The 27,234-nt window shown below is 52.1% G+C and overlaps 2 protein-coding genes across 4 annotated transcripts; one reads left to right on the top strand and one right to left on the bottom strand.

The window, feature by feature from the left end:
* ZIC4 (Zic family zinc finger 4) lies at nt 1–21,802 on the bottom strand. 3 transcript variants are annotated; one of them, XM_089331077.1, is made up of 6 exons: nt 21,727–21,802; nt 18,869–19,122; nt 15,275–15,359; nt 8,569–9,186; nt 3,704–4,022; nt 1–1,606 (listed from the first exon to the last, which is right to left on the bottom strand). In XM_089331077.1, coding segments are annotated over exons 3-6 (1,008 nt in total). In that variant the 5' UTR covers nt 15,345–15,359; nt 18,869–19,122; nt 21,727–21,802; the 3' UTR covers nt 1–1,605. The 3 variants fall into 3 exon arrangements, with proteins under 3 accessions (XP_089187203.1, XP_089187202.1, XP_008264529.3); XM_089331076.1 differs by lacking the exon at nt 21,727–21,802 and having other exon boundaries at nt 18,869–21,035; XM_008266307.5 differs by lacking the exons at nt 18,869–19,122; nt 21,727–21,802 and adding an exon at nt 16,494–17,281.
* Nucleotides 21,732–27,234, top strand: ZIC1 (Zic family zinc finger 1). The gene is made up of 3 exons (XM_051818701.3): nt 21,732–23,675; nt 25,146–25,309; nt 25,998–27,234. Exons 1-3 carry the CDS (start codon nt 22,694–22,696, stop codon nt 26,193–26,195), a joined length of 1,344 nt encoding a protein of 447 aa, XP_051674661.1. The 5' UTR covers nt 21,732–22,693; the 3' UTR covers nt 26,196–27,234.

Genomic DNA, 27,234 nt, shown 5'->3' with positions numbered 1-27,234 from the left:
TCTTTTTTTTTTTTTTAAGAAGTTTGATTTTTATCTCTTTAGAAACGGTTTAAAACTAACGGGGCAGAGGGAGTTTGACAGAGAGGAGAACAAATCGCTGACAAAGAACCTTTTACGTTTCATCAGCGTTGTTAGGACGACAAGCAGGAATGTCTCAGATAATAACTCCCACTTCAAAGATTTCTCAGCTCAATAGAAAGCGGACCATCCTTTTTATTCAACCACAAGGACTGGCACTAAAGAAGACTCCACTGTTTGATTTTTTTTCCACCATGTTTATTTTTCCCCTATTCACTGGGGTACTTGGATAAAATAAACAACAAGACAATTAAGGGAACATGGACTTCTAACTTTCCTGCCATCTTCCCCATCCCCTTGGCCTTGGGCCCTTGAGTTTGTGCCCAGGGCCAGTCCAGGCCTGAGGGTACCACACACTCTTCTGTGTTGAGAAACAAGTTGGGGGTATTGCAAAAGACTCCTGGGATGGATGGGGCAGAGAGCAGTGCTGGGAACTGGACTGGAAATATCCCAAGAGCATAGTGTGAACTCTTCACACCTCCTCACACTTCCCCAGGTGGTTCTCCACCACCCCCCAACACTTCCCATCAAATTCAAATCTGCATCTTGCTCTAGATTTAGAGAGGTGCTTAAAGGAAACAGAGCTGGAAGGGTGGAGGAGACGTGTGCTCATTTGTTAAGCATTTGAGGCTGCCCTAAAGTAATTTACTCCTGACCCTGAAACTCTTTGGGGCTCAGTCAAGATGCACAGGAGTCCGGCTCCTCCCTTTCCTGAAAGCGTCCTGGGAGCCAAAGGCCCCCACGTCAGGGTGCAGGGTGAACCCCTAAAGGCGGGCGAGGCAGGTCCTAGGGAGGAAGTATATACTGGAGAGCACAGTGACAGTATTAAATAGCGTGAAAGCAAAGGTCAGCGCAAATGTATCTTAATAGAGTGTCTGCAGTGAAGTGTGCCGCCTTTGAAGCGGCCGCCCCCCCCAGCGCATTTCCATGGCGAGCCTAACGCGGCATGCTGATGCACCGTCAAACTCACACTTTCAACCCCAAAACCCGACTCTTTGAACAACCCGAGCTTGATTAGACCTTTCTCCTTTTCTTTCCCCTCTTACAAACCATTTCCTCGCCTTTAGAAACTCGCCATCAAACCCAAATGCGCCCTCTGATCACCGCAGAAAGCAGAAACAAAGGGGGCTGAGCGGCGATTCAAGCGGCCTTTTTCTTCTCTCACATTATTATCCATTTTTATTATGATCGGGAACAAGTGCCCATTCGCGTGGGTTTTGTTTACCGGAAATTAAATGAAAATGATTTAGTCCGCGTCAAACAAAAATATATACTTGTATACACAAGAAAAAAGGCCTGTTAGACGTAAATATTATGTCCTTAATGAAAAGCCTGGACGGGCTCCAGGCTCGGCCTTTCAGGATTTCAGTGCGACTTGCCCATTGCCATAGAAATCCTAACTTACCATGAAGATGCACCGTGGCGAAGAAACGCTGCTTTGTGCGCGGGCCCTTTGATGTCGCGGGCGCGAGATGCGGGCGCTCAGCTGCGCAGGGCGAGATTACCTTGCGAGCAACGCGGTGGACATCTGTAACAAGCAAATGAAAAATTAAAGGCGATTAGTGGCCAGCCAAACATTTTTATTTTATTTCATTACCTTGGATTGGGGTAGAAGGCAAAATGGGATTGGGGGGGGGGGGGACCGGGGAGGGGGAAGGGCTAGAGACAGGAGAGAAAGAAACGAGTCCCGTTGAGACGAGGGCACTTTTTAAACAACGACGGAAGTAGCAAGTGCCTCAGATGCCCTCTGCATCTTGGCCGTGGGGCTGATGTTTCGAGACGGGAAGGGGTCGTTGGCTGCCTACTGCCGAGCTAGGCCTTAGTGTAGTGGGAAGTGGAGGAGGTTGCAACCTTCGTTCCTCAACACGTTCTCTAGGGATAGATTCGGGAGATTCTAGTTTTCACTAGGGGAAAGGAAAACAGTCCCACTCCAGTTAGGACGTTACCATTTAGCGCAGCGATGGGGGCTGAGGCGCAAGAGTGGGAATCCTCTAACTGGGTGTGAAGAATAGAGAGCGGAAGAAGAACCCAGCAGAGTGAGTGGCAGGGCCGGGACTTGTTAGCTGGGCTCAGCTTTTAAAATCGAGCTCCTTAGGAGGTTTCCTCCCCTGGGAACTATCTCCCCACAGTCGTTCATTTTCAAATTCTTAGGAAAATGGAGTGTTTCCAACCAAGTTTAATCTTTTTTATTTTCTTTTTCTTCTCCCCCATCAACTCTTAGCTAGGAATTGGGGCAGTCCCATCCTCCCGGAGGAGCTTGGCAGACTAGGTAACAGGTCCTGATCCCCGCCCTTGGGCAACAACTGCGAAGATCTTCTCCCCGGCCCCCAACATCTGGTTTCTTTTTCTAGGACCTTCACACTCAGGTATCAAATACACATTCAATCTTGACCCGTTGGGTGTTTGCCTTCATAATATTTATTAATGCAGTTCATTTCTCTTACTCTTTAAAAATAAGATCAACATTGTGTGATTTTTTTTTTTTTTTTTACAAAGACCATGACAGAATTGATATGATTGATCCAGACACAGTCGCCTGGGTCAGACCCCCTCGGCTCTGGAGGCTTGGGCTCAGTGACATCACCAGCGCTGCACATACAGCACCACCACCCCCAGCCCAGGCACCCACAACATTCAACAGGAAGGGTCTGGACAAGGGTGAGGAGTGGGAAACAAGTCTCCGGAGACCTCACTGCTTTCACTGCTTTGAATCCTGAAGCCTCTTTGGCCCTCTTTTGTCTGAACTTCCTGTTGTTTTGGACTCACCCCCTACCCCAGTGCACAAAGTAAGCCCAGTCCTGGGACAAACTGGCAGACAGACCTATCTGTGCTCCTAGGCCTGTCCGTGGGGCTAAGGACATGTGATTCCCCCCTCCCAGGAGAAGGGGATGACTCTACCCTTCCTTACCTCCTGTTACAGAAAGGGTTGGAAAATTTAACGCTTGGGTGTTTTTGGGTGTTTTGTTTCCAAAGATAGCTGGGGAACGAGATGTTTTAAGGAAGCAAAAGTGCAAAGAAAAACGGGCAGGAAACCGGTCCTGGAATTCCCCTCCACCTTTCTCGATCCGAATTTCATAGTGGGAATTGATGGGAGAGGGGAGGAGGGAGGAGAGGGGGGTTCCCACTGCAAGCTGGGAAGGAAGTGGAGGATAGAGTCTCGAGGAAAGGATTTCCCATTCTGTGAGCCTCTCGGGGGCGGCGCGGCCTTACTTTTGCCACCTGCGGTTGCCAGGATTACACATACATTCTTAATGTGTGCGGTTTTATTTGTTTGTTTGCATTTGCCTCTCTCTTTATCCCCAACACTGGCTTCTCGCCACCCAGTCAAGAGAGCCGGCGCGAGGGTGGGAGGGCTGACTTTGGTGGAGTGGACATTCTACCAGCATATTTCGTTATCTCTAGCTACTATTTGTGATTCTCGGCCTGTTTGCCTGCCTTTTTTTCCCCTTTTTTTCCTTCCTTCTTCGCTTCGGTAGCCAGGCCTAGCCGGGCAGTTTTGTACGCCGAAGCAGCAGCCACAGAAACAGCCCTGACAGCGGAGGCCGCGGCGGGGCCAGGTGGTGGCTCAGGGCTTGGGGGTGCGGCAGGGGCAGCCGCGGCAGGGCCAGCGCCCTGACACACGTACCATTCTCTCAGGTCGGTGCCACGCGCCGCCACCGCCGCGGAGGAGGCCGCCGGAGTCTCGTGGCCGCAGTCTGAGGAGGGCGACACGAGAGCAGACGGCGTAGCCGAGTCGTAGCCAGAGCTGGGCGGCGGCGGCGAGCGCCCGTGCACCTTCATGTGCTTACGCAGCGAGCTGGGATGCGTGTAGCACTTGTCGCAGCCGCGCACCTTGCACGTGTAGGGCTTGTCGCTCGTGTGCACGTGCGAATGCTTCTTGCGGTCGCTGCTGTTGGCGAAGCGCCGCTCGCAGCCCTCGAACTCGCACCTGAAAGGTTTCTCGCCTGGCGGAGGCAACGCAGAGACGTTAGTGCGCGTGGACAGAGTCCCCCGCTCGCTCTCGCCTCCCCCCACCCCCATCCCTATTTCATTTTCTGCAAAGGAACCACAAACAGATTTTCAGAAATCCCTTTCCTCATGCCTGAGATCCCGCACCCCCTTCTCCCGCCCAGAGCGCGCCCCCGCGCCCCTGCCTGCACGCCTGCTCCCCTCCCCCCTCTCCCGCCTGGACCTAAGGGGAGGGTACGGAGGAGGAGCAACGAAGACTCCATCTTAGTTGAGTTTCCATTCTCGAAAATCCTGATACACTAGGGCCGTTTTCCTCCGAAATTTACCGACTCGGAGCCAGAAGCACTTCTGCCCGCAGACTACATCTGACTGAGGAGCTCACATCTGCTGCATTGAAAGTGGCAGTTCCAGCCAAACGTCTTCTCTGCCCCGTCACCCGCCCAGGGTCCTCCCCTCACACACCTCATCCCCGTCCAAATTGTTTCCTAAAGTGTGTTTTGTGCCAAGGAGAAGAAATAATTTAAGGGAATGCTCAACCAGTGCATACGGCGTGTGCGTAATGCGGATCTGTGCTGCAGGGAAAGGTATTCTGAGCAATGATTCACGTCAGGGGCGATTTTTACAGGAAATGGAGCCTCCTCCCCCTTCCCTTCTACCCCCTGGGGGCAAACATTTAGCAGCATTCTTCAAATCTTGCCTAAACCGTCCGGGATCCCTCCAGATACGAGCGTAGGCAATAATGTTTTATTACGCTGCACCAGCGGCCTCCCGGAGACCCTGCCCTGGGCGGCGGGTCCGCGCGTTACAAACTGACTGCGAGGTGGACCCGCCTCCGTACGCCAACCCCGCCCGACTGTCCGGCCCTGCAGGCCTGAATTCGGGGGCTGGCGAAGGAGGATCTTCCCAGGCCAAGCGGGACGCGAGGTCTCGGGCAATCGCGCCCTAGAGCGCGGCGGCTCTGGGACGAACGCAGCTGCCGCAGCCGGTCCGAGTCCAGCTCAGTGGACCGCAGGGCAAGTGGGCGGCCCGGGTAGACCTGTGAGGGGCTCGGATCCGTGGCTGCGATGCTCTGTAGAGACGAGAGAAGGCGTGAGAGCGCGCGAGGGTGGGAATAACGGCGGGATCCAGCCCCAATCGGGTGGCTCGCTGCCGACGGAATCCGTTGGCGTGTGGGGTGGGGAAGTACTCGAGAACCCGGACGCTCAGGTTCCTGTTGGAGCTGCAAACGCTGTGGAAAGGGGAGAAGGAGGTGTCTGGGTGCTTTAAGCGAATGGGTGCTGCGCGGCTCTTGGGGTTGAGGAAATCGCTGCCGAGCTCCTGGGTAAGGAGGGAGAGAGATGGCACGGCTGGAGGACGGCTGCCTTTGTGATCGCTTCTCCCACCGCTTCCAGAGCGTTGGGGGGCAAGTTTGGACGAACAAAGCCCCTATTCTCGAGCCCTGCTGAGGCTCGGGCTGAGCCAGAGGTTTGCACACAACCCGCGCCTCCGCGCGGACAGCAGCTTGTGAGCCGCCGGCTCTGGCACCGCCCTGTCGCTAGCTTTCTCCCTCTTCAGGGTTACTGCTAGGGCACTGGGCCTTCTGGAACGTGCTGGCATCTGCCATTTCTCAGGACACCGGCACCGTTTTAGAAAGAGTGGGAGAAAGACACAGAATAAATCAATGGCCCCATTTGCCCCTTGTTTTCTCCCTTCGGATCCCAGCCAGCATCTGCAAACCCAAAACTTTCCTCCCCCACCCCCCGCCCGTCTTGCCTGCCTTTCTTTCGAAAATCACTTACAAAAAGCATGCAATTCATGGCTTGTAAAATGAACCGAGATTTTTTTTCTGAGAAAAGAGGAGGGATGGAATTTGAGTTGATCGCCTCCTCCCCCGCCCAGGGGAGGAAAAAAAATTCCCGCCACACACTTATCCCGTCCTGTGAACGCCTTGCTGGACATTCGTGTCGGACACAATGATTTCGCTCCAGAGGAGGAAAAAAAAAAAAAAAAAGGAGCAGTGAGGTGATGCTCGTAGCCCAGAAGTTTGCAGGCCCCTGGGAGGCCAGGTGAGGCCGCGCACCCGCGCGCTCCCCAGTTGCATCAGGCGCCGGGGCCTCTCCTGACAGCCCTCCCCGTCCTCCTCAACCCCCCGCGAACACGCAGCCGCCCGCCCTTCCCCTCCCCCAGGACCCGGCGCTGCGCCTTGGGTGGGTGGGTGAATGAGGAAAGCAGGGTTGGGCCAGGCCCCTGCCGCTCGCTTGGAGCGGCCTGCGCCCGGGCTGCGCTGTGAAAGGCCCCGAGTCTCCTCCCAGAGGCTCCGCAGCCCAGAAAGGCCTCCTTCTGGGCCCCGCGCCAGGCCCGCCTGACAAAGTTCGGAGGCGTTGGGGCGGCCGGGCCAGCGCCATCTTCGCGCACTTGTGGCTGGGTCTGGCTGTCCCGACGACTCCGGCCCGGCGCCTTCTCTGCTTTTCTATCTCGGATCGCGATCCCTGACTGACTGTCGGCTGTGGGGAAGACCGGGAGAACTCTGAGGCGAAGAGACCGTCCGGGGCGGCGGGGCAGGGGCAGAGCGCGGCGCCGGGCCCGCTCCCCTCTCGCCGCGTGCGCCACCATTGTTCCGGCATCGCTGCGACCGCCGCCAAGTGAAACCTCGCGGCGCGGGTTGCCGCTTCCAAAGCCAGGCCCGGGATTCAGATCCGGGAGAATCTCAACTCCTGAGAAATCTGCTCCTGTTCGCCGCTTCCGCGACTCAAGGAAACGAAACGCCATTAATATTTGAAAAGGCAATTATTTTCCTGTTGAATCGAGAACCGTCTTCATGAATAATTTGTAGTGCGGTCTATTGCCATTTGAGAAACATTTTGCTGCTTTTTTTTTTTTTAACTTTCTCTTTTCATAGCTTGAGAGAGGTGAAGGGGGATGGTGGAGGGGGTTGAAGCGAATGCCGGAGCAGACAAGGCTCTGTAGATTTAAAACAAAACAGAACAGAACAAAAAACAAACTCAAGCGGTAATGAGTCAGGACTGGGGCGGAAAGGACGCCCAGCTTTCTGTTCTGAATAGACGCAAAACGGAGCCAGCCTGGAGCGCTGGACTCGATTCTCCGCTGTAGGTCTACTGCGCTAAGAATTTAACCATTTTCTGCTTCACAGACTTCAAACAGTGGGCCAGCAAAGAGCAGGAAAAGTTTGTTTTAAAAACCTGTCATTAAAGATGAGTTCCTTCTCCAGCTCGGTACTGCGCCTCTACCTTCAAGATGCTGGCCTTCAGCTCCTGGCGTTGGAGACCTGCGGACTGGGATGGAGGTCTCATCTGTTCCCCCAGTCCTGGGGAATAACACTGTGGGGGGGGGGTGGGGGGGGCAGATGCAGTAGAAAAGGTAGGGACCCCAGAAAGAGATCCAGGAAGCCATGCACTTCCAGACGTGCTGCGGAAATTAAGTATAAGGCTCAAAGTGGACTCTGGTCCTTTTGGATTGCCGGTCTCTGAGCCCTGGACCTTCCCCTGGGAATGAAGAGTTTGAAGGCCGAAAGGCAGGATTTAGCCAGCTTCTTCCCCCCAATGCCAGACTGAGGGAGTTCTTTGACTCTAACAATGGTTGAAGCTCCAGCAAGACTAGGGCAAGGCAGTGGGCCGTGGAAGTGGACCCCAGCTAGAACTGACTTGGTCTTCTCATCTCCCCTCCAGTCCTCTTCTCCTGCCGCCCTAGTGGGGGCGGGGAGCTCAACTTGGGGGTGAGGGGAAGCAAGGACTGCTGAACTAATTAATGTAACTTCCCCAGGCCATTCTGAAGTGTGAAAACTTCCTCCTCGCAACTGCATTCATTAGAGATGTCTCTGGCCAGAGGAGCTCAACTTTGCAGGCCCTGCTGAGCCTCCTTTTATTTTTTTGTTAACTAGAACTAGCTGATGTGGTTGACAACACATCCCCATTTCACTTAACCGCTCCATAGTAAGTGACATTTTAGGGAGGATGGGTCTAGTTGGGTCTCAACTAAAGTAAAAGTGAGGCTTCTGCAAATGCCCTTAAGTGTCAGGCCCTTAAGGCACAAAACTGGACTAAAGTTAACCTGTAAGAGGCTCAAATTCCCCCAAAAAGACAGTAAAGGACCTGAGGATCCCCTCTTCTGGGTGAGGGTCAGGTTGTCAGAGCTCCACCACACATTTTCAAAAAGGAACCAGAAATTGAGACAATTCTTGATACCTCTTTACAACTTTCGGGAGCAGTGCTGTTCCGAAATACCTTAACATCAAACTTTCTAAGAAAGCACACATCTGTCTGGGGTGGGGGATGGGGAGGAATGAATTCATCCTTGTCCCCCCCCCCCCGCCGCCCCCCAGCAGAAAGCCCTATCTTCCCTTCCACATAGCCTCTGGGAACTTCTCTGATTCTAAGAACAGAAACATAATAAAAATTCTATGATCTTGGCTCATGGAAAAAGCACCAAAATATTTCCCTTCCCCTCCACCCCCCACTCTGCTCCCTCATTTGGAACTGGAGGAAATCCTGTTCTGAAGACCTGCTCTCCCCGGACGGTTCGCACGAGACAGCGCCGAATACTGACCTGTGTGAGTTCGTTTGTGTATTTTGAGATTTTCTGATCTAGCAAAGACCTTCCCACACCCCGGGAAAGGACAGGGGAAGGGCTTCTCGCCCGTGTGCACGCGGATGTGATTGACAAGTTTGTATTTGGCTTTGAAGGGCTTGCCCTCGCGCGGACACTCCTCCCAGAAGCAGATGTGGTTGGCCTGCTCCGGGCCACCGACGTGCTCCACGGTGACGTGCGTGACCAGCTCGTGCATGGTGCTGAAAGTTTTGGAGCAGAGGCGCGGGGGAGCAGAGCCGTCGGCAGCCAGCCACTTGCAGATGAGCTCTTGCTTGATGGGTTGGCGCATGTATCGGAAGAAGGCGCCTGGACCGTGGGGCGCGGTGAGGTTCACTGTCAGGTTCATGCCCCCGTAGTTGTGTAGAGCTGCGGCAGCAGCCAAGGCGTCGCTGCGGGCCGCTGGCCCCGGCGCGAAGGGCTCGGGCCGCGCGTACATATCTCCGGGAAGCCCCAGACGCAGGAGTCCGTTCAAAGGACGGCCTGGGGAGGCCTGGGGAGGTTGCTCGTGGAGGCCGGAAAACACCGAGGGGCTGGAAGCGGCGGAGAGCTGGGGGCCATGGTATCCGGAGATGCTACCTGTTGTCGAGACAAATAGCGCACGTGAGAACAGGTGCCTTGGGCTGCGCACTCCCTCGGGCCCCGGGGGGCAGGCCCAGCCCAGCGGCACTACGGTCTCTATCTACCGTCAGCGCTGGGACTCGGAGCCAGAAGGCGCCAGCCGTGAATGTGATGGACAGAGCAAGGCCAAACGCTTCCGCCGCGGTCGGGTCGGGCTGCTGTTCGGCCGAGTCCCCTGCGGTGCCATGAGCTGGAGAGGGATGGCGGCGGTGGGAAAGACAGAGGGGCAGTGTGGGGAGCAAGGGTGGGTCTGTGGGCAACTGGGTCCCCACAAGAGGGGTCTGACCTGCGCCCCAAACAACACCCTGCGGCGACCTGTCAGGGGATGGAGGTGACAGAAGTGGTGATGTTGGAGGTGGTGCTGATTCCGAAGCGCCCCAGCCATATATATTAATTTCAAGTGCCCTGCTCTGCTGGGCGAGGGCGGCCTGCTTCACCCAGGCTCGGGCTCCCCGGGGCTCCCTGTGCCGGCCGCTCACGCCAGCGTTACCTGACAGTGGGGAGGAGAAAGGACAACCCTCCCCCCCACCAAAAAAAAAAAAAAAACACAACTTGTACAAAGTCCCCACACACACACACACAAGTTTGAGGTTTGGGATTTTTTTTTTCTCCCTCTCTCGATCTTAAATGGCTGCGTGAAATCCCGTACACTACAGTGGCAGCAGCAGGGCGCAAGAGGAAGTGAATAGAAAATCGGGGCCGTGGCCGGGGCCCACCGAGAGAAACAATCGCCTAGGTAGCCGATTGGCCCGCGGCCGGGCCCGACGTCAGCGATGACAGGTCCTGCCGCACGCGAGGTCTCTCTCTCTCTCTCTCTCTCCTCTCTCCCCTCTCTCCCCTCTCTCCCCTCTCTCCCCTCTCTCCCCTCTCTCCCCTCTCTCCCCCTTTCCCCTCTCTCCACACACACACACACACACACACACACACACACACGCTCACACTTTCCCTCACTCCCACCCCCGCAACAGCAGTTCACGCTTCTACTGCTCATGCGCTCTGACCCGGGCACAGACTTCTTTTCTCTCCCCTGTAGCACCCTCCCCTCCGCTCCCAAAAGCTGGGTGGATCAGCCCTGCTTCCCGGCTCCTGGAAGGGAGCGAGGCTGGGGTGTGCCTCGGTTCGCCGCTACTTCGGGGAGCGAGCGGGTGTTGCGCTGTGTGTAATGCCCTCTGGGCACGTCAGGGTACCCCGGGCGGTGAGGGCTGATAGGCAGCCCTGGGTTCTACGGGACGGCGGTCGGCTTGGGAAGTTGTCCCAGGAGCCGCGAGGAAAAGGGGGTCGGGATAGAGGGAGGGGACAAGGCTGCAGACGAGTCAGCCGGGAATGGAGAAACTCCTACCCTGCGGCTCCTTGCGCCCAATTTTATTTTCTCGCTTTCTCCGAAATTTATCATTTCCTGCTCTTTCGCGTCCTCCTTCTCTCTCTTATTTGGCCTAACCCCCCTGACACACTTTGTTTCCCTACTCGGATCCTTTCTTCCCCTCTCCCCCTCTCCTTCCCCGATACATTCCTCGCATTTAGCCTGGCCGTCCCCCTTCCCCCGCCCCGCCTCCCACTCCGTGCCTGGAGCGCTTAGAGACAGACATTCCTTCCACGGGAGAATCTGGCCCCGACCAGAGCCGGGACTGGGCCAGAGGCGGTGCTGGCCCGGGCCAGGCTGGCCTCGAACCCACCTCAGGCCCTCTTAAAAGGGTTCTCTCCAACACAAATCGCACAGGATCCTCCGGTTGGCTGGTCACCAATACAAAGGCGGGAGACCGGCAGCCGGGAGGGACAGGTCCTCGCGCCCAGGACTCCAAAACCGATTTGGGGTCCTGAACACCGTACCCTGCCTTCAGCCGCTGCGAAAGTGGATTATTTCCACTTTCCGCTCTGGCCACTTGTTGCCCGCGGGCCGAGCCTTTGCCTGTCTTCCCTTAGGGGGCCAGGTTTCGCGGTCCAGGCTCTGAGAGCGCCCAGGGCCCAGGGACTTCTCCCGCGGGACACTGTCCGGTGCAACCGGCGCCACCGTGGTGGGTGAGGTGGGGGGCGGGCGGGCGGTCGGGGGTGAAAAAAAAACTTTAGTTTTGGCCCAGTCAAGTGTGGCATAAACAGGAGGGAGTGTCCTTTGTCTGTTCCCACCCGTTAGGGTCAGTCGTACCGTCCCGAGATTTAAAGGGCCGCTAGCTCCGACTTCTGCCTGCCCATCATAGCCGAAAACTTGGGCGTTAAGTGCTTGAGGCTTTACTTTTGGCGGCAGAAAATGCCCTCCAAATAGAGAAAGCCTTGGGTTTTTAACAGAAGTTTGGAGGATTGAATAAAACTTTCGTTTTCTCATTAGCAGAGGTGAGTTTGGACAGATTGCAAGGAATGCTGATTCAGAATTGAATAAATTACTGCAAACATCCCCAAACATAAACTACTCTTGGTCAGTAAGAGGGTTCCTTCTATTAAAAAAAAAAAAAAAAAGACAATAATTAACTTGTGTATAATGGTTGGCAAATTTTTTGAGATTTTCTTCATTTAATACATTGCTCCCCACTAGGGGCTGAACTTCAACAATGGATTAATTTCCACAAAATTTTCTCTCCTTTTTGACAAGTCTGGGGCTGTTCTTCCAGCCTGAAGAGTTTAGGCAACTCTACCAAGAGATGCTACCTTAGCATCAATAGATGAATCAAATATCAAAGGAAGAGGAAAGATTTGACTGTCTGGTCCCTCCTGCTCTCCAAACCAAGAGTTTACACAGAGCAGTTTTGAAACTAGACTTTAAGGATTTGCCTTCTTTCTTGTTTTTCTCCCTCTCCCACACTATCACTTTTCCAGTTTTACCCCTTCATTCACAGGCATCTCCTGCCTGTTTCCTTGCCCTGTTTTCGCTTCCTCTAAGCTCTGGCCAGGCATGGTCTCTAGGGATGTGTTCTCACATCTCACTGAGTCATTTAAAGTCTTCCCGCCATTGTGAAATGATACAGTTATCTGGGCTGAATTCATGAAGAGCTCAAAAGAAAAAAAAAAAAGTAAAAACATAACAAACAAGAAACACACCCCTCCCCCCAAAAAAAACGGTGTATGTTTCTCCTTGGACCCTTTACCCAGCAGTTTTTGCAAACTATACCTCAGTAGGGAACTTCATCAACTTGTGTGGCTTTCAGGCCTAAGTATGGGAGCTCTTCTGCAGTGTCCAACATCTAAAATATTGTCTCTCTACCTGAATCTAGTTAATGTACAAGCAACTGTTCAGGAGGTTTGTGAAATTCAACTTCTACCTTAGTTTTGATTAAGACTGATTTGTACCAACATGAATTCCTTAATATACACTGTGACCCTACCCCCCACCAAAACCTTTGCATAACAGTACAGACAGAATTGGGGTTAAGCTGTTTAGTATGTAGGTTCCTTTGAAATTTTTTTGAACTTTGTGAGCTGGTAGATGCGTAATGGTCCTATTTGTTGTCCATATTCATAATAGAAAAAAACACTAACTTTCCATTAAAATATTCTAAAAATAAAGATATATATTTTCCCATCCAAGTTTATGGGCACCCAGATTTCTAAGCAAAGACCGTGTGGATTCTAAGGATAAGAAGAAGCAATTTTAAACACAAAAACTCCTGGTGTACTATACACTCTCTTACTTTGTCCTTGAGAAGCTTTGAACATGTGTATGACTTTTTGTGCCAGCAGCAAAAGGGCAGACACATCTGATTCAGCCAAAATCACTGACAGTAGCCTGGCCCCATGGAGATCCTTCCCAGATGCAGCTTTCTCCTGTAATGCTATAAACATCTGGACCCATCCCAGGTAGATGTTTCTTGGGTAGCTAGGGGTCAGCGGAACTGCAGGTCACTGAAGTTACCTAAGTTTTTCAAGTTCTTTGGAGCCATATGGTCCATACCTTGGTCAGTTAAATACAGCAATGGGATCAGACACTCTTCTAAATAGATATTTCCTTAGAGAGAGCTATATGGAGAGAACACTCTTTTTATACACTAATATTTATAGACAAGGAACTTTGGCAAATATGTAAGGTTCTTTAAGCAGCATCTCAGAAATAATAAGCCCCAAGGCACATCAAGCTAACCACAGAGGACAGGTTGTGGGGCACCAATACCTTGAAGGCATATTTTAGTCCCAAGAGGGATTGCTTTGAAGTGTGGAAGCAAGGAGCTCAGGTTTCAGAGACTACTGACTGGGTGGGTTGAAGTGTTGTCCCATCAGTGGTCCTCATAAGTTTCCTTTCAGAAACTTTCTTAACCACACTTGCCCCCCTCCCCCCCAATACCAAATGCTTGGCTATGGAATTCAGTTTCTAACCATGTTCAGAGTTACAGCATTGTTCAGTTCTCTTTCTTGCTTAGTTTTCAGAGAAAAGGAGGTCTTTAGCAGATGTTAGAAAGAAGGACTGGAGGCTTTCATGGGGGCCTATTTGGAACCAATTCTACCAGAACCTCAACATTTCTGTCTCTAGACCCTATGCAAACCAGTGCTCAGAATCATGCCCTGAGTATTTTTGCTAGCCCCAAACAGACCAATGCATAGAATTTTTTTTAAGTCTTACTTTCTAGAAACAGAGTGTGTGGTGGTTCTACAGTCTGCTAGGATGTCTCATATCACTGGCTCAAATGTCTGATTTCTCTCCCTTGGAAAGAAAAAAAAATACAGACGATTTTGGATCAATAGCTCAGCTTTTTTCCCATTTTGATCTTTTAAGCAATGCTAAATGATTATCTGTTGCAGGTTGCATGCAGAGCAGAATCTCAAAGACTGAGAGAAGCTGCACAGAAGCTTGGCCAAGCATAAGCTCTGTCATCTGGACGTTCTGCATCTAGATCTGCAGTCACTTGTTCAGTTCTCTCTTACCTATTTCTGGCCAGGTTGCCACCCAAAAGGGGCACATTGCTTGAGAGGCTATTCACAGACATTCTTCAGGATTCCTGCAGTGGGAGGTCGTCTCTAGTCTTATGAAAAGAAATAACTTAAGCCCCAGGAGGCTGCCCATAAGTCCAAGCCCAAATTGTGTAAAGGAGATGAGATCTATCAAGATCCAGGATAAAAAAAAAAAAAAATAGAGGACTTTCCCCCCTCCTCTGCTATGGAAATTTCAGCTTTAATTATCATTAATGGGACTGGGTACAGAAGAAATATTCTTGGATAGAATTTAATTTCCATGCAAGGTTTCTGGAAAATGTCTTTCAACAAAAGATTAGGAAACATTGCAAAGGATCTTCCAAAACAGTATTACGGAATCAAAACAATTGAATTTACATAATAGCTACATCTCTCTTGAGACTTTTGCCATCAAATCAACCCAAAATAATAGAAAAGAGTCATTTCCTGAGTTGTCCCCTTAACTTTTGTTGAGAATATTGCTTTGCCTTCCAATAGGGAAACATCTTTGGAGGCAATCATCAGCTAGTGGTGTAGTTGAAACAAGAGAAACTTGACGCCTGGAAGGGAAAACACCCAACCCTAAATCATATGCTTATTCTAAATGGAATATTAAATTAAATTCTTCACAATGAAGGTATTCCTGACAGAGTGGCTGTCAGTCACTCTCTGTTCAGGCACCACATTGTGGGAATGTCGTTGCTGCCACATTGCAAAAGGCTGGTGTCCCTGGTAAAGATGATGCATATCATGTAAACCCCATCACCAAGATCAAAGTCTGCTTCTTTCATGGAAGCCAATACATGTCAAACCTCATTCCAATCAAATCGTCCGGAAATGAATTCAAGATGAATATGTCATAGAATAATGTGACAGTGGAATTGCAGAAGGTCAGGGGTGGTTGTTTCAATGAGAGAGTCGTCAAATATTAATTCTAGAACGTCCAGATGAGTAGGCATTGAGGGGGATTAGCCAAGCTGCTGGTGGGATGTTGTGTCGTTGATTTGTGTGCAAATGCATCACACACCAAGGTGTTGTTCTAAGTTTCATTTGAACTCAAGAAATACCCTTTACCCACTACTCAGTATAACCAAAATACAAAACAAAACATCTATGTCACACACACACACCCAAAAAACTTCAGCAAATCAGTATTCAAAAGAGAACTTTAACTTACTTGACTCTTTCAGGGAATTTCGGTAAAGTCGTAATCGTTTCCTCATCACCAAAGAAGTCTTGTATCTCATTTTCTGTCGTTGAGCCTATTTGGGGGAAAAAGAGAGAACCATTAGCTAAACAGTTTCATACATGTTGGTGTGGCAAGAATCCGTGATACGATTGTATCAGTGAAAGATTTTGGTTTAAATAGGGTAGGTTTTTTTTTTTTTTTGATAATTTTAAAATTTGGAAGCTAAAAAAAGCACTCTGCAAAACAATATATTTTTGGTGATTAAAAAAATTGAAAAATCTTAATTTTTCAACTAGACTGTTACCTGAAATTCATTTGTTGGTCTGCCTTTCAGATAGAATAAATACCATTTCAGTCAGTGTTCAAAAGTCTCTAACTTCTAGAATTTTAATTTATTATATGAAAAGCCCTGCTATTTTTCCAAGATTATTAATTGGATTTAGTGAAGTATGATGGGGGAAGGCCCACTGTTTTCTGGGAGGTTGTGAGAAATTGTTCTTGTTTTTTTTTTTTTTTTTTTGATAGATTTTCAGATCCTGGTCTGCTTGTGGTGATTTGAAATCCCTTAGTCTCACATGACCCAAACCCCTAACCTCTTTGGGAGCCATCCCTGATTGATTTTTCAAAATTAATATAAAATTTGCCTAATAAAAAGGTATCATAGTTATCCTCTGATCCAGTCTGACTCCATTTCATAGTTGAGAAGGTTAGAAGCAGCACCTTCCTAGGATACATGCATTACTTAGCAGATTTACTTTGTGGTTAGAGCTGCCCAGCCTTTGGCTTCTCAAGTCCTTAAACTCATCCTAGGGAGCTCTGCATCTGTCAGACAGAGGCGGAAGGCAGTGGAACAGCCAAACAGAGGCAATCCACCCAGCCCAACCCTCAATTTGGCCTAGAAAGACAAACAGTCATTGAAAAGGTCTCAGGCTGGACAAACACAGCAAGCCCTCTGTCAATGAGAAGGTCTGCCTATCTTGACACTCCAGTCCACAAAACAAGCGGTTGTTTAACTTGTTGAACCACAGGCTAAACCCAAGTGGGGCTCTGCTATCTCAAAGGATATCCAATTCTGTAGGCTCAAAGATTTCTCTGTCTCTCCCCACCACCACAACCCCCAACCTGGAGTTCAACTAACTTCGCCATTTTCATCCTTCCCTCTCCCTTTCTTTTGCAAGGCCAAGCCTGGGGACGGGGGTAGACTCACCTTTTCCCAGAGGATTTTATATATTTTCAATTCTTTCTAACCAAAAGGCATCCTTCCCCAAAGGTAATAAGCTCCTTCCAGCACAAATCAGGAAAGAAAGGAGGCCCAACTTTGCATTCCTACAGAAGGGCGGCATGCTGGGCGTCCTCGCTCTGAAATTTCCTCATGGCAGGATGTCTGGCACGGAAAAGTCCTGGTTGGTTGGCAATAATAGAATTTACTTTTTTGCTTCTGAGGAAATGGGTGTGAGGTTCCCCAGGGACCTCTGTCCACCCACGGTGCCGCCCCAGCACAACTTCTAAGAGGTCTGGGTCACTCCAGCCTCCAGGTCTTGTCAGTCCTTTGTGTGTTACCAACCCACAGGCGTGCAAACAAATATTGCAGAGGTCGGGCTAAGGCAAGCAACAGGGACCCCAAGAGGTTCTCTGCAGCAGCTCTATCACACGGCCTGTGCAGGGAACCAAGGTACACCTCTTTGCTTCAAACTCTGACACCACTTAGCATGCCAGTTATTCTGCTGAAACAGGGGTGAAGAATTTGGGCACACTCCCTGGACCTGAGGTCTCCACCAGCCCTGGATATTGGCACTTCCAACACAGCTCGGCTTTTGGTTTCCCCCAAATACTTGTTCCTGAAACATCTCCCCACACCAGCAAGCCATCAGATCACCAGTCGGAAGCATATCCTGGATACTTGGAATCTGCCTTCCTTCCAGCACCTTGAGAAGACAGGAAAGGGTGCCGGGGAGCCCCAGTGACTGATAGTGCCCTCCGGCTGAGAACCAAGAAGGTGGGGCAGTGGGTACCGTTTTTTTTTTTTTTTTTTGGGCGGGGGGGGGGGCTGGGGAAGGTTGCGCATTGTGAGGTCGACCTAGCCAGCAGGCCTGCCCCAGGTCAGAGGTCAGCCTCAGGCGGGGGTCTTCAGTTTCAGAGTTACTCCACTCTGATGAATCGGCAAACTAGGCAGAGATGGCTCGCCTGCCCCTCTGAGGGAGCTTGGGCCTGGCGAGAACACGGCAAAGGCCCTAGAGGCTGACTGCGACTTCCCCAGCCATAGGAGACCGGCTTCAGCTTTTGCCCACTGCCACCTCCAGCTGCAACCCCACCCTGTACCTCTCTATCTCCCCTCTCTCTATGTGGCCCTGATACGCCAGGAAGTTGAGCTGAGAGATTGGGTCCTCATTGTCCCGCTCCCTAGAGGGAGGAACCTGGGTTCCCGCTGCTGCGGGCTGATGGCTGGGCAACCTCCGAGCTGAGGGGACCTGCAGACTAGACATTTACTCCCTTTAAGCTTCCTCCCTCAATCTGCATGAGACTGAGACCAACAGGGAAACCGGGGCAGGGATATATGTAGCTTCCATGCCAATGCTGCTAGGGAGAAATACGACCTTGGAATCCAAAAAGAGTTCCCTATGAAGTTGGTGCCCGTGGCAGTGCAGCCCTCCTACACCCTCCTCTCCATTCCTAAAATTCACTAGCTGCCAACTGTTCCTATGTTCCATTCATCAACTTCAAACTTTCAGGCCCAGCCTTTGAGCCAGTGTTAGCTATTTTTTCACAACAACCCTATTTCCTCCTTACTTGTCTCTAATTTCCAGTGCTCCCGCACCTAAGATAGTGGCCAGAGTCCTGGGGGCTGAGGCCTGCTCCTCAGTCGCATTCAGGAGAAAAGAAGCCAAGTCCCAAACCCGTGGCTGGCCGCGCACAGAGAGCCAATTCAGCGGTCAGTGTCCTGAGGCAGCGCCTGGACGAGCGAGGGCAAGAAGCCGGCCCCGAAGGCGGACCCAGCCGGCATCTGCAGTTAGGTTAGCGCGAAGAAGTTCTATCACGTTGCATTCAGCCTGGCTAATTTGGCTCTTTGACCCTGGGCAGGAGAAGCCGAGAAGCTCCGCACTAGCCCTGTGGGGGCAGGGTGGAGAAGCTGCCTACACGGGGTCCCCTCCCTGCACCTGCCCTTGCTCACTCCCCTAGAGAAAAAGCTCCAGGCCGTGATATCCCCTTCTCGTGCCCACTGTGAGGCACCCAGGCAATTTACAAGGAAGGGAGGGAAGGCAGGAGGGCAACAAGCTGCTCTTGGTCCCCGTGCCAGTGGGAGCTCCATTTGTCCCCCTTGTTCCCTCCTCCTCCAGGGTAGAAGGGATGGGCTCATCCTCAACATGGCCCTTCCGTGGAAGGGTCCCCCCCTCCCCTTTGTGGCAGTGGGGTGGGGCCTGTATCCATGGGGGGGGGGCAATGAAAGGAGAGACGGGGGAAAAGTCCGGCTGGGCCTCTTCCCCCAGCGGGGCTTGGGTGCTAGTAGCCCCCGTAAGGGCGCCTGCGACCCGGCTGTTGTGGGGACAGGTTTCCTCTATTTGCCCCCTGGACTCAGGCACTTACCCCGCTCCACCTGTTGCCCGGATCGCCTCATTTCTGCATATCACTTCGGGGTGGCCGAGGGGGGACCACAAACCCCTGCAAGCCTCTCTTTTGTGGTTCCATCGAGGCGGTCATCCTTCATTTCTCCTTTTCCAGCTTTCGGGAAGCAGTTAGGGAATGTATGATGAAGCAGAAATGAGCCGTCAGGATGATATTTTAATGGCTTATATGTCACGTTGGTGCATGTGGCTTTGAACTGGAGCCGCTCGCGTTTCCTGCAGAGAGCGCCGCAAATCCCACTTGATAACTTCTACAACCCACAACTTTTTTTTTTTTCCTCCTTACATTCACTCTTGCCTTGTATATTTGGATGTATTTCCTAAAAATACCCTCTTGTCAATATCCCCGTTGGCTTTTCCACGGACTGGAGAGGAGAAGACTGACTTTTCTTTTTTGAAGAATTATTTTTCCCTCTCCCCCTCCCAACGGCTGCCCTTCCCCCTCAGGTCCCCTCCCTTGTTTTTTTTTTTTTTTTTTGAAAGGCAGGCGAGGTGGGTTTTCAATATTTGTTCACCCCCGTGAGAGCAGTAAGTCTCTAGAGAAAACTTCTCTGCAGATAGGACTTTTACAACTCCCAGGGAAGGAAGTGAGGTTCAACTTCCCCTTGTAGGTGACAGAAAAAACGAGAGGCTCAGATATATCTTTTTTTTTTTACAAAGTGTGCAATAGTTAAAAAAAAAAAAACAACCTCAAGCCCCAGCCTTTTCCCTCCACACCTCACTCCATTCCACTCAAAGTTGGTGGGGAATGCTGAACTGCTGAGCTGCTGGACTCGGACTTGTTGCTGGGGACAGAATATTTGATTTGATTTGATTTTCTTTTCTTTTTTTTTCCCCATCTCGAATTTCTATTTCCCAGCACAAGCATAAGTGCTCTGCAAGGTCCTGACACCGGGAAACCATCCCGGGTGCACAAGCCGACTTCTGAGTCTGGAGGGCTCAGGGAAAAGATGGCCCATCTCGCCAACCCCAAAAGAGAATTTAATCGGTGAGAAGAGCAGAAAACCTGAAACTCGAGGAGCTGCCGCCGCAGACCCTGCCTTCCTCAGCCAGTGCGGCCAGCACTAGCGACTGGGCAAAAAAAAAAAAAAAAAAAAAATCATTTTCATTTTCCTCTCCCCGGGGCACTGGTGAGTTTCCTAACGGGGCGCCTGTGAAAGGATGAGTTGAGGTTTCTTTGTCTGGAAAAAGAGTTTAGGGCTCTGATTCAGCTGCAAAGAAGCCAAATGAAGTTAGAAACAAAGGGCAAATTGAAGGATTCCGACTCTTGGCTTTTTGTGTTTTCCTTACTAGAAAATAATTAGACCTAATGAATATGCAGGCACTTGGGCTAAACCCTCGGCCCGGCTGCTGGGTTTTAAACAGAGCTGCGGAGAAATGCAACCTTCATCCCCCAACCCCCCCGCATCCGTGTGCATTTTTTGAAATGCATAAATGTTGCTCCGCTTAATTGATTGAGTCACAGGGATTTTTTTTTTTTTTGCCTGCTTTTAAGTGCCATAGTCCTCTACCTTTCAACAATCATTTTAATATATAGTCAATGGCTCTTTGTGGACAGGACAAAAAGCAACTACGCGCAGTTGTTGAATAGACTTTGCGCTGGGCAAAGACAGGTTAATCGAGGGCCGCATCGCGAAAACAAGCGAGTGTTGTATGTTTGCACTGAATCCAAATGTCTGCATTTTCCTAACTAAATCAAAGGGAGTGTTATTTCTTTTTCTGCTCACTCATCTGAAGGTAAGTAAATTTTCTCTGGCGATCAAAAGCCTGGTCGGCAACAAAGACCGCGCCCGCTTTTTCCACCGTCCTGGTGTGGCGAGTTGCGGAATTTCAATAACTGTGACAAGGGTGACTGATTTGTGAACTAGAAAAGGTTTGAATGTCACAAAATTTACATTGGTCCTATCTATCCGGGATTTAAATACCAAAAAAAAAAAAAAAAGTATTCGGGGATCTCTAGGGAGCTTTGGGCAGCCCAGAGGAACAATGGCGTGTCGGGAAATTTACAGTTTTACCTGAATGAAAGGGGCCAGCGTTGGGAACAGGGGTGCAGACAGAGGGGGGTGGCGGGGGCAGCCAGGGGAGAAAAGAAAAAGGGAGAGAAGACACGAGAGCGGGGTGGGGGGGAGGGGGGGAGAAAACCGGCTATGACGCTTCCAGTTTGCCTTTTAAAAACAACCCACCGACCTTAGTAACTGGAAAGTTAAGAACTCCCATGCACCTGCGTTTGCTGGGGGAGGGGGTGAAGAAGGGCGCGGAGAAAGTCTAACCTATGGGACACCAGTGAGAAACCTTGAGGCCACTGGTTACCCCGAGAAATCACATCTCTAGTCCAGAGAACGGAGTGTCCGTGTGCTCCGGAGACCTTACACCATAAACCGGAGGGGACCGGGCAAGAGGAAAGCAAACTTCAAAAGGAGCAAACAACAAAAGCTTCCCTGGCTGCCCTTGGAAGGGGGAAAGAGGGGGGAAGAAAAGAAAAGAAAGTTGCTGAATCGGGACATTCTGGAAGTGCCTTTGCTGCGGCCGCCAGCCCCATCCCCGCCTCCTGCTCTCCTAGACGCGCGAAGTCTCTCGCCACTCATCCAGGAGCCGGGCTGCGTTTGCGGGAGAGAGGGAGGGAAAGAGAGAGAGAGAGAGAGAGAGAGAGAGAGAGAGAAGGAAGACGGGGAAGAGATGTATATGACTACGAGAAGGAAAAGAAACCCGGGAAAAAAATTTCCGTGAGAAGAGGGAAAAAATTTGGCTAAAAAAAAAAAAAAAGTTGCTACTCCTGGCAGCCCTGTTTGTCAAAAGGGGATGTCAAGAGCTTTACAATACCTGGGATTGATGAGGCGGGCGGGCCAATGAGCGGCGCGCGGCGCCTCTGCGCGCCCTCCGTTGGCGCGGCGGCCGCGCGCGGGGGGAGTGCGGGCACACCAATGGGCGTCCGCGTCGGCAGCACGTGACGCCTCCCCCTGCTCCCATTCATCAAGGGGGGGACGGTGTCGTCCTTTCAATTCATTTATCTGCAGGAATGATTGCTGCTATCAGTCTCGCGCTCACCGCCCGGCTGAGGAGGTGAAAGTTTCTCCCCAGGAAGATAAACCGCAAAAGACAATATTGTGCATGATTTGCGCCTTTTCTTTGGCTTTTTCTTTCTTTCTTCTACCCCCATCTTTTATTTTCTTTCTTTTTTCTTTTCTTTTTCTTTCTTTTCTTTTTCTTTTTTTTCTGCAAAAAAAAGCAGAGGGGGGGGTGGAAAAAAAAGGAGAGTGAAAGAGCGAGGAGGCGAGCCTGAGCGAAAGGAGCGAGAGAGGAAAGAAAGGGCGAGGGGCTGGTGGAGAAGTGAGGAGGGGCGCGCGGCGGAGGCAGGGCGAGCAGTCGCGGCTCCGGCGCGCACATTCCTCTATGCTACAAATCCGGGAGGAAGTTTTTTGGGGGGCTGAGATGCTCCATGCCTTTCCCCGGGCAGCCTTGACGCGGGGCCCTCACGGCAGAGACTGAGCGACGAGAAATTGCGAGCCGGGCCAGCGGGGTTTGCGCGGCGGAGGCTGGATACCGCCGCACTCGCGGCCCACAGCCGTCCGGCTTCCCCGCGCTCCGCCCGGCGGGCGCCGGGGCGCGCCGCACCGCTGCCTGCAGGCTAAGACTTCGCGAGGTGGGTGGACTCCCCCTCCCTCCTCCTCTTCTTCCTCCTCTTCCTCCGCCTCCCGGTCCTCCTCCTCCTCCTCCTCCCTGTTTTCCCTCCTCGGCGGGCGAGGGTGGGGGGGGCGGGGGAGGCCGGGGCTCGCCCCGAGCAGCCACGATGCTCCTGGACGCCGGCCCCCAGTATCCTGCGATCGGTGTGACCACCTTTGGTGCGTCCCGCCACCACTCGGCGGGCGACGTGGCCGAGCGAGACGTGGGCCTGGGCATCAACCCGTTCGCCGACGGCATGGGCGCCTTCAAGCTGAACCCCAGTTCGCACGAGCTGGCCTCGGCCGGCCAGACGGCCTTCACGTCGCAGGCGCCCGGCTACGCGGCTGCAGCGGCCCTGGGCCATCACCACCACCCGGGCCACGTCGGCTCCTATTCCAGCGCAGCTTTCAACTCCACGCGGGACTTTCTGTTCCGCAACCGGGGCTTCGGCGACGCAGCTGCGGCGGCCAGCGCACAGCACAGCCTCTTCGCCGCTTCGGCCGGAGGCTTCGGGGGCCCACACGGCCACACGGACGCCGCGGGCCACCTCCTTTTCCCGGGGCTTCACGAGCAGGCGGCCGGCCACGCGTCGCCCAACGTGGTCAACGGGCAGATGCGGCTCGGCTTCTCGGGGGACATGTACCCGCGGCCCGAGCAGTACGGCCAGGTGACTAGCCCGCGCTCCGAGCACTACGCCGCGCCACAGCTGCACGGCTATGGGCCCATGAACGTGAACATGGCCGCGCATCACGGCGCCGGCGCCTTCTTCCGCTATATGCGCCAACCCATCAAGCAAGAGCTCATCTGTAAGTGGATCGAGCCGGAGCAGCTGGCCAACCCCAAAAAGTCGTGCAACAAAACTTTCAGCACCATGCACGAGCTGGTCACGCACGTCACCGTGGAGCACGTCGGCGGCCCGGAGCAGAGTAACCACATCTGCTTCTGGGAGGAGTGTCCGCGCGAGGGCAAGCCCTTCAAAGCCAAATACAAACTGGTCAACCACATCCGCGTGCACACGGGCGAGAAACCCTTCCCCTGCCCCTTCCCTGGCTGCGGCAAGGTCTTCGCGCGCTCCGAGAACTTAAAGATCCACAAAAGGACGCACACAGGTACGGAAAACGCTGTACGACCCTACCCTCCACTCCCACCCCAGTCCCCATCCCTGGCCTGGGACCCCAAATCCGAAAAGTCGGAGGCCTGGCGGCAGAATCTCAGCCTCAGGGGCGTCCGGGGGTCAGGTTCAGCCAAGTGTGCGCTGATGTTTAGCCTGGAGCTTGAAATTATGGAAAACCAGAGAGAGCGAGTGAGAGAGAGCGAGCAGAGGACAAGGATTTGGGGATACAGATTTTTTAACATGAGGAATATAAAGGTCCGAGAGAAATGAAAAGCCAAGCCAGGGTTGGTGGAACCTTAGGGTGCTGGAAAACCAGGAGAGGTGGCTGGCGACGGAGGAGCCAGCCACTCCAGCTGCGGACAAATCGAATAGCTGCTGGGGCCAGCATCCCTCTGCATGCACTTTCCCAAAGGAAGGGGCTGAGGGCACGGAGGGGACAGGGTTAGGGGGTGTAGAAAAGAACAAACCAGAAAGGAATAAACAAAAAAGGGTTGGGGAGGGGAGGAAGTAATTTGGGACTGAGAAGGCTTTGGGGGCTTTATAAATATTTGATGAGCCAATTCTAGTGCCTGGTCTGAAAGGGGGTCTTTGGGAGTGGGGGTGGGGGGCTCAGCAGAAGGCCTGGCAGTCCTTTTGGTCAATTAAATTCTGCCAGGTGGTTTTCTAAATCTTGGGTAGCCAGAGCTGGCCTTGAAAAATCAAGTAGGCAGTGATAATATTTATAAGGATATCTTAAAAAAAAAAGTTCTCAGAGTTCAAGGCTGCAGGGTAGGGTCAGGTAGGGCATTCTGGGCCTTTCAAGGCCCACAAGGCCCGAGATTCTGGACTCCTTTGCTATTCTGATTTTCTTGGGTGATGCATGAGAACCACACTGGGAACTTGGGGTTTATTGTATCAGGGAAGCACTTGTGGCATTGAGCTCCCCATCATCACTACTACCCCCCACCTCTGTCCTAAATTACGTTATAAAATGTGAGTGCATGTTGGGAGTGGGGGGAAGGAGAGAGGGGCAAAACAGCTGGAGACTCAAACCTGGACACAACAACTAGAGCTAGGAAGAAGCAACCCCTTGTCCTGGGCAGAAAACACAGCATCCAGACCTCCTGCAACTCTAAGATCTAAACAAACTTATTATTATTAATGATTAAAAAACAACCACCGCAAACAGCCCTTAAAATAAACTGTAGATCTAGTTGCATTTGGAATTAAAATAGTTTAAAAATATTTATAAAGGTCTATGACTGTACCGAAGTCCTGGGTTTGTCAAGTTGGTCATCCTGTACCGTGGCTTTTTAATTTGGCTTGACTCCTTCCGCTTGGTTGAGTGTGTGTGTATGTGTGTGTGTTGTGTGTGTGTTGTGTGTGTGTCTCTGTGTGTGTGTGTATTTTTTTTTTTTTTTTTTTTGCAAAGGCCAAGGGATTTGCTCTAATCGGCACGCCTCTCTTTCTCGCCTTTTCGCACCAGGGGAGAAGCCCTTCAAGTGCGAGTTCGAGGGCTGCGACCGGCGCTTCGCCAACAGCAGCGACCGCAAGAAGCACATGCACGTGCATACGAGCGACAAGCCCTATCTCTGCAAGATGTGTGACAAGTCCTACACGCACCCGAGCTCACTGCGCAAACACATGAAGGTAATCGCCCCGCTCTCGCCGCCCGCCTTCGAGGCCGGAGCCCTCTGGGCTCTCAGGCCGGGGTCAGGCGGCGGCGAGCGGTAGCCGGGCGCGGGCAACAGGAGCCAGAGGAGGCGGGGAGCCTGCGGTTCCGCTCTGTTGAGTGGCGCTGGACACACAGGGCAGGAGCTTGGAAAAAGGCATGGGGGACTCCCAAGGCCTTTTTAAACCCACGGTTTCCTAATAAATGCAAAAAAGAAGTGAGCGTTGGAGTAAAGGGATCAACAGAATTTGGCCAAGAGCTAGGGAGGCAGGTTGTAGGCAGCTCGAGTGAGGTTTGCGGACTGGGGCTGGCAGCCCGGGGCCTGAAGAGCTGGGGAGCGCTCTGCACACAAGCCTGAAGAATCTGTTCTCCTAAACCTGGGCAGGCAAAGTTGAGGGAGGGAATCGTCCCAGACCCCAGCCTCCCGCTTCCCAGACCTACTTTATTTTTTTTGCCTTGGTTGAGTCCCAGGAGCTCGGTCCGTCCCCGGAGTGTGCGGCCTCGGCCTGACTTAGGGAGGGGGGCAGCGAGCCCCAGTCCCGCCGGCTGGGCCTCCGGGGATCCGGGGCGCCGGGAGGAGAGGGGCGCGCGGCCGAGTTCACTGCGCCCCGGGCGGCCGCCGCGCTGGCGTTTTATCTCCGTAAAAACTCGACTTTATTCCCGCAGGTCCACGAATCGTCCTCGCAGGGCTCGCAGCCGTCGCCGGCAGCCAGCTCGGGCTACGAGTCCTCCACGCCGCCCACCATTGTGTCTCCCTCCACAGACAACCCAACCACCAGCTCCCTGTCGCCTTCCTCCTCGGCGGTGCACCACACGGCCGGCCACAGCGCGCTCTCTTCCAATTTTAACGAATGGTACGTTTAAAACCAGAAACAAAACACCGAACAAAACCCTATTTAAGAGACTGAACACACTCGTAGCCACACTATGACCGAAAGAACCCTGGGAACCACACAGCTCCCCCCGCCCCCAACAGACCCCGCCAGCCTGTGTTTTTTAAAATCTGCCAGTAGACCCAGGACTGAGAGAGGAAGCGTCGAGCCTTTTTAAAAATTTCCTTTCACTTTCTTTCTTTTCCTTGTGTTGGCAGCGGCTGGGTAGCGGGGGGACCGGAGGGGGTCGAGGAGGCGGCGGTCGCCTGACCAAATGCCGCCAGCCCCCAGGGCCGGTGTCTGGTCGTATTGGAACCGCGGCTCTCGGGGGGGCTTCGGGCCTTTTTTTTTTTTTTTTTTTTTTTTTGGCTTTGCTTTCTTGTAAATACAGAATTATTAGCTTAAAACTGTACTGTTGGATTCTGTAAATAGTTATATCTCGGTTGGAGCGGGCGGGTGGGATCGTGGCGTTGTGGTCTTTGCATTGAGGGAGGGGGGAGGGGCCGGGCGGGTGGGGGGAGGGGGAGGGCGTGGGCGGCCGAAAGCCAACTGTTTGTACTGAATGGCAAGAATGTTCTAGTAAATGTGTACCAAAATGTGAATTACTTTGTACGATTACAGTCTCCACGTCGACCTAACAGAATATGGTTGGTATTAACGTGCTTTTTTTTGTATAAAGTGCAAACATTTCGTCCCAAAGTCTAAGTACTTTAGTGCAGTAAAATGTTGTTTCACGTCCTGTCAAGAATTCGTATAGTACGAGCCTGGATCTGCGTGTCAAACTGTTCCATTTGTTTATGTAAAGTGATATTAAAAAAAGATATAAACTATTACTGTCCGTGGCTTTTGGCGAAAGATACAACCACATAATGTATATAATTCCTAGTTTCCATATTTATCCGCATGTAAAGGGCCGGTTTATCCATGTTACAGCTATTCAATATTTATGGCTAGAAGAACTCGTATGTACACTTTAGTTTCCAGAACTGTTTGGTAACCTTTCGTACCTTATTAAAGATTCTTAAATCTCA

This window comes from Oryctolagus cuniculus, chromosome 4 (genome assembly GCF_051225735.1).
Source record: "Oryctolagus cuniculus isolate XC-2025 breed Fujian yellow rabbit chromosome 4, ASM5122573v1, whole genome shotgun sequence".
NCBI classification, from domain to species: domain Eukaryota; kingdom Metazoa; phylum Chordata; class Mammalia; order Lagomorpha; family Leporidae; genus Oryctolagus; species Oryctolagus cuniculus.
Note: the sequence above shows the minus strand (reverse complement) of the source record. Positions and strands in the feature narration are given on the sequence as shown.

What these genes read in the sequence shown, in the direction of transcription:
- ZIC4 (XM_089331077.1), bottom strand. Translation starts at nt 15,344, where the DNA reads ATGAGATACAAGACTTCTTTGGTGATGAGGAAACGATTACGACTTTAC. An exon ending in AAATTCCCTGAAAGAGTCAA is followed by an intron (nt 9,187 to 15,274) that starts GTAAGTTAAAGT and finishes TCTCGACAACAG; the next exon opens with GTAGCATCTCCGGATACCAT. An exon ending in ACACAAACGAACTCACACAG is followed by an intron (nt 4,023 to 8,568) that starts GTCAGTATTCGG and finishes TGCCTCCGCCAG; the next exon opens with GCGAGAAACCTTTCAGGTGC.
- ZIC1 (XM_051818701.3), top strand. Translation starts at nt 22,694, where the DNA reads ATGCTCCTGGACGCCGGCCCCCAGTATCCTGCGATCGGTGTGACCACC. An exon ending in CCACAAAAGGACGCACACAG is followed by an intron (nt 23,676 to 25,145) that starts GTACGGAAAACG and finishes TTTTCGCACCAG; the next exon opens with GGGAGAAGCCCTTCAAGTGC. An exon ending in CACTGCGCAAACACATGAAG is followed by an intron (nt 25,310 to 25,997) that starts GTAATCGCCCCG and finishes TTATTCCCGCAG; the next exon opens with GTCCACGAATCGTCCTCGCA.